General features: G+C 47.4%; 1 protein-coding gene across 1 annotated transcript; it reads left to right on the top strand.

Annotated features, from left to right (window-relative positions):
* Nucleotides 1-4,742: 4,742 nt before the first annotated feature.
* LACBIDRAFT_296046 (uncharacterized protein) lies at nt 4,743-5,706 on the top strand (the record flags this gene model as incomplete). The annotated part of the gene is made up of 2 exons (XM_001890374.1): nt 4,743-5,294; nt 5,699-5,706. A coding segment is annotated over one exon (474 nt), but the record flags the coding sequence as incomplete, so codon positions are not given.
* Nucleotides 5,707-6,686: the final 980 nt, after the last annotated feature.

A 6,686-nucleotide genomic window follows, 5' to 3' on the forward strand; every position in this document is an offset into this window, starting at 1 on the left:
GACGTGTGATGCATCGTGATGTGTGTGGGAGTTGCAAAGTTTGCAAGTGGCACAGCCACCTGCTTGAAGCGTGATGCCCGGTGAAAATCAACTCCGATCAGGCCGAGTCACAGTGACTATGGCCGATTTGCGTGGCTTGTGTGAGCATCAATCGAGTTAGATATATTTCAGGCGATTTGCAAGGCTGACCCACACTAAAAACCGCACTGTGTACATGGCTTACATCGTGTAATATCGAATTGGATCGAACTCAAATCTTAGGGTTAGGGTTTGTTAGAGTATCCTCCACTTGGACTAGAGCGAATGCAAAGGTTGCCGCTACAGCTGTAGCTGACAAGCTTTCGGTTACTAGTACCTCGTCAGTGCAATGCGACTCTTTTATACACGGTCAAGTGTGGTTGTGTTAGGTGCATCTACGTGAACAAATTATGCTCGACTATGAGTACTAAGCACTAAGAAGTCAGAGGCTCGCGAACGAGTATGACGACGTCGCACTTATTTTCCCCCATCGACTCTAATCTTCACCAATAACACGTTTTTATCGATAACGATCGATAAGAACTGATAACAATCAATCGATCCGTGAAAACGGACGATAGATAAGAGAATCCCTTGTGAAACCGCTAACCATTTCACTCGATTGGTAGCGTTCAGTGCATTTTCATGCATAGATTGCTAGATCGGATGGGATCTAAAAATAGCTGATATCTATTTTTACAAATAGACGTCAGAAGACATGCCTGCAGGTGTTTCCGCAGTTACTCCGACAGAGCGGACCACCGTATGTCCGATATAACGTTTCTCCGAAGATAAGCCTACAACGTGCCTAAGTTTCGGCAAAAAGAGGGTGCCTTTGTGATGTATGCTGTAGCGCCCTAGGGTGCTTATGCATTTTTCCGCGAGGTCTTTCCGAAGAATAATGATTTTCGTCGTGTTACTAACTAGAGTTTTTCCGCAGACCGTTTGCTCCCGTAGGCTAATAGGTTGCAACCGCACCAACAGTAGGTATGGTACGGCATGCCCCGAAGGGCAGGGATCACCAGCTTTCACAAGTCTAGACTATTACTGTCCAGAGTATGTGCCAAGCGCATCCATGCGCTAATTCTAAGTTACACCGTCTCCGCTATTAAGCCTCTAGCGTGCCCACTCGCGCTGCAGTTAGTAAGTTTCGCCACCCCCCGAAGGGTTAGACTACTAGTACAGGTCGCCCGCTCTGGAGTGCCTTTTTGGTCTTATAATATAACAGAAATGAGCACGTTCTGACACGTGCTACGTTCTGGCGTTTTAATTGCTTACATGGAGACTAATAACTCCAATGTTATTACCGTCTCTATTGATAGATCTGAATCCATTAGGCGCCATAGGCGCCATGATCAGATTGTTTTATCTACGTCCCACGGACGTTTGTATACATTAAATAACTCTCTAACTAGACATATGCCTAACGAGAATCCCTTATTGCCGGGGGGCGTACCTTGCTTTTGTCTGGTAGTTAACCGTTAGGGCTTAGGATTTCGGGTTCATGGTTAGGTTTAGGGTTTGAACCTAATGTCTAATATGATAGATCGTATTGTTATCAAACGTAAATATCCTCGGGGTCGTCTTCGTCTAAAATGACGTCGGCGATTGCCGCGATTCCACCGTATTCGGTGTCTGAATCGTTTAAATCGTAATCATCCTCCTCGTTGCTATGGAGGAGGTGCGTTTTATGTTGGTTGAATATATCGGCGAGATTTCTCGACTTTTTACGAGATACCAACCAACGCGCGGTAGTTAATCCAATTGCTGACACGTCGAGTACGCGAACGAACTCAAGGGACTTCGAGTAATAGGAGACTCGTCGAAGGATCTCAAAGGAAATTTCATCCCAATCCAGGTACTCTTTCGTCTTTCCCCGTTCGTCATTACAACTACTAAGAGTAACTACCGGAGTAGAGCTGGGACTAGTGACTACCCCCTCAATGTTGAATGAGGGCGCGCTCTCTCGAGCTATCGCCAATGCCTTCTTCGAACGTGAATCCGTTCCCCTAACATCCACAAGTGCCCGAACGGGACTTAACGGGACGTCGAGTACTGGATCAAAAGGTTCATCGACAGGCGGGGATCCTGGGATCCCGTACCCTGCCTCTTCCTGGAGACCGCTCCTCTGCAATTGGGACATTCTTGACTTATAATCGACAAGACGATCTGTCCAATGGTTAACTATCACACGACTTAATTCGTGGATATCGAACGCTTCCCATATTGGGTTGAACTCGGATTTAAGGACGAGTAAGATTTTCGAAGGGTCGTCTTGAACGTTTTTATTAATTCGAGACACATTCTCCGGCTTTGAAAACCGGTTTCTCCATCTTACGGCCGTATACTCCTTAAGCCAAGCATTCAGTAGCCTCTCAGGATAACCACGACTTAGATAGATGCTTCGAAGATCTTTCAAAGCGTCTATATAATTTTCAGCATTGCTGCTAAGTGTGGCCATTCGAGACATCTCTCCTAGTAAAGTACCCTTCTTTATGTCTAGGGGATGGTGAGATGCAAATGGAATGCGTTCTAAATGGTTTCGTGCTTTGCGATATGGTTTCCATTGGATGTAGCCAGTCGCTGGCTCAATGTATACAAGCATATCTAGGAACGGCATCATGCGTTCCGACACTTCCCATGTAAGTTCGAGCGGCGGTTCACCTATCTTTATAAGTGATTTCATCAACGTTAACGCTTCTTCCGCAGAATTGGCGTATACGATGGCAAAGCCGTCATCAATAAAGCGTTTATAAAACGGTACTTTAGGATGAGGTAGGACCTTTTCTTCATATTTTGCAGCGAATGACATTCGCGACGTCTGGCTCTCAGGTCATGCCCATCATCAAAAATTGAACCTTCTCCAAATTTTTCCTTTTTCGGAAGGTGGGTCACTGATGTCTGTCTGAACATATTTCAGAAGAAATCAGCATCATATATCTTTTTCCCATCTCACAATAGCCCATTCATTATCTGGGATCGCAGGAAGAGCAGGTACAAGCAAACACAGCTGAACTTTGCACCTGTGACCTCAGGTGGGAGACCTTACACCAGAGATACATGGATCCCCCTCCTCACTTCCCTAACCCAGAGTCCCTCACAGCACCTGCTTCCTCAAGTGTTAGTCTGACTCCAATTGAATGTGGCAGTTACCCCAGTGGACAGGTACAAGGATGGTGCACCAACTAAATGCTGGATGACATGTTTTCAAAGGTGAATGTATTTCATTCCAAGTCAAATCCAATCACCTTATACTCAGTCGATGAAGATCTCCTCAAGGACCTCCTTGACATGCTCGAAGACAGGTGTATGGTCATGTGGCGTGCTGGAGCATTCTCAAACTATACAACACTACACTACCTGTTTGGGGACACAACATCAATGGTATTGAAGAATGTGAACAATCTGGAGATACATAGAATGTTATTTACATTATCTTGTGTACATTTTTGTTAATGCAAAAGAATGTTCTCATGTCATACACATTCATCACACCCATACTCGTTTGCCTTCACCCCATCTATCACAACTTCCAGTACCTACGAAGCATACAGTGCGAAACCCCACTTTGGCGACACCGGTCACAATGGTAACTTCACATTCTGATGCATTCCGCCGATCTGCAACTCACTTAACTTCTTGCGTAGGCCCACTTAGACTCCCGAAGTTCGAACATACTTCTTGGGACTCAGGCAAGACAATGACACTGAACATCAACAAACAGATGCTTCTTGCAGACGCCCATTCTGAATCCCATGCGCCAACTTGACGTAAAGTTTTCACTTCTCGCCCCTCACACTCTCCACCTTCTTGCATTTTCACTCATGCAGAATGTTCAGAATTGTCGTCTGACCTACCTGTGATTCTTTCCAAGCCAGTCAGAAGGTCTCGGGAACTCTGGATATGTTTCCGGGGACTTTGGAAGAAGTTCCACCTACACCCATTGTACTCCCAAGAGCGCAAGAAAGGGATGGATCACAAATGTGTAGGCTCTCAGGCAAGGGAAGATGGCCATGAAGAGATTGTAGAGGATGTCAGTACACAAAATCAATGTGTTCTGTGCAAAGAGAAGCCTGACCTAACTACGAGCAGAATGGGTGTTGCCACCTCCACACCTTTTCCTCAAGATTCTACCCTGCCAATACATCTGAAGCCTCCCTTGGTTCGTTTATCAAAGCACACATGGTCTTCACCCCTCGACCTTCTGAATCACGTCATTGCATCTTCATCCAGTGGAATATGGGATGTGACGCAGATCCGTCTCTATGCATCAAACAACTGATTCATTGTATCCTTGGACAGTCATGGGGTCTACCACAAGGCAGTGTAGTGCAAGTACACATCTAGCGACGTGATCCGATCCGATCCCTTGCGACCAAAATGGCAACCTACCTCACGACCCATCTGACGCCCAACACAACTTTACAGTGGAAACTGACTGCGTAGGTCTGTCAGCGACAGACAAACAACATTCGGAGATTTCAGGGCACATCGGTGAGAAAAACCAACCAGACAACATACCTCACGATTCAGCGCCAATCTCTAATTCTCAACTCAAAATTGCAGTGGATCTCAGGCCCTTCAGACTGAAAGCAAGGAATGGTCCCCGGATTGGCAAAAACGGAATGCAACCGGAATCCAGTTTGTTGTTTGTTTGGCACAAGCCCATTGCCAAACAAACAATTGTTTGGCAACGGCTTTCACGCTTGTCCAAACACAACCCTCTCTCCTCCCACCACCAACGTCCCCGCTCCTCGTAAACGCGCGCCCGCTACCCACCCACGCCACGTCACCACGGTCCTCTGTGGCCACCACCGCCCACAAACATCGTCGACCGCCAACAACAACCACGTCAACAACAACGCGGCAACGCCACGTCAGCAAGCAAACGAGCCCCGGCGAGGTCGAGGCGACGAAAACGGACCGCGAGGGACGACCACGTCAACACACGACCACCATGACCACGGCCCACGGAACACGACACGCCCCACGACGTCAACGGACGGCCACGTCAACAGACGCCAATGCCAACAACGACACGAACACGCCAACGGACGCCTACGTCAACAGACCACCACCACGTCAACGGACGACGACCATGCCAGCGGACGCCCACGTCAACGCACCACCACCACGTCAACGGACGACGACCACGCCAACGGACGCCCACGTCAACGCACGACGACGTGCCCCCGCTGATGGGAAACCAAGGTGCCACGTCGCTGACAGCGACGTGGCAACCAAACGACGAACGACGATGTCGTCGTCACACAAAGGTGAGTCCCCTGACTCTCCTTCATCCTATCCCATCTCGCTAACAGCCACCACGACATGACACGATGACGACAAGTGCATTGTCCCTCCCGCCTTGCCTGTCCCTCCCTTCCCTTCCCTGTCGCTCCCCATTTCCATGTACCCCCTTGCTTTTCCCTCCCCCCTTTCCTGTCTGTCCCTCCCCATTTCCTTGTCCTTACCCCCTTCCCCATTTCATTGTCCCTGCCCCCTTCCTTTTCCCTGCCCCCTTCCCTGTCCCTCCCCATTTCCTTATACCCCCTTCCCTGTCCCTCCCCATTTCCTTATACCCCCTTCCCTGTCCCTCCCCTGTCCCTCCCCATTTCCTTGTCCCTACCCCCTTGTCCATCCCCTCTTCCTTGTCCCCTTTGATATGCACTGTATGTAGTAAAATAGATCTTATGTCATTAATAAAATACATTAAAAATTGATCTATTGAGATGTATGACTTGACTAGGTGTGAATTCTGTAAGAAATTCTGAGTACAGTAGATATTCTCACAATGCATAATGCAGGTCCCTGACTTTTTCTATGCATTGTGAGATTTATGCAAGATGAAATATGTCACAAAATGTGACTATTCGTGACCTCAGCCAAAAAATGTCATGCTTCGAAATGTCCTTTATGTAGTGAGACGAAAACTGGAAAGACTGGATATTTACAGGCTATCGACATCCATGGGAGAGAGGTTACTACTGAAAAAAGAGTTGAGAGTAGTTTGTCAGGCTGATTTCACTTGAACAACATGAAGATGAGCCCTCAATTTGCGCAATTGTTGTTGCAAAAGCAGTGTTGACACGCCGCGAGCCTCTGAGTGGATGACACACCAAATGCTTGCACAGCTCCATCCCCTCCGCGAGGTGCATAGGGCTTGTGCCCATCTCGAGGTTTCTGCTTCTTCTCCTCAGCAGCTGGCATAGAATGATAGAAAAGTGTTGGCAAAATTGGATACTACTCTTGAGCAGTGTATTCGTGGCACACAGGGTATATTAGGGTAGACTTAGGTCCTGAAAAACTCAGGTACAATGAGGTGAACAGGTAAATACCCGGTAAATCTGTAGATCTGGTAATGCATAATGCCAAAATATGATATGCATTATTCGATATGACGTTCCATGCATAAATCCCCGCGTACCAAGTTGGTCCCCTGAAAATGTCATGCATTATGAGATTTATGCATTACGAGTATATGCATTGTGAGAATATCTACTGTATTGAGGAGTTGCATCAATGCAGATTAAGTCACCTGACCTCTAGCTCAGTGCTGATCCATTCTGATTGTAGAAACTCTGATCAGTGCTGATCAGAGCATGTGGGGGAGGGTAAAGTACTGCTATTTATGGTGGATTGTGGTCTTGTTCAACTGGAATCCGCTG

The sequence above is a fragment of the Laccaria bicolor genome, genomic scaffold, assembly GCF_000143565.1.
Source record: "Laccaria bicolor S238N-H82 LACBIscaffold_93 genomic scaffold, whole genome shotgun sequence".
NCBI classification, from domain to species: Eukaryota; Fungi; Basidiomycota; class Agaricomycetes; order Agaricales; family Hydnangiaceae; genus Laccaria; species Laccaria bicolor.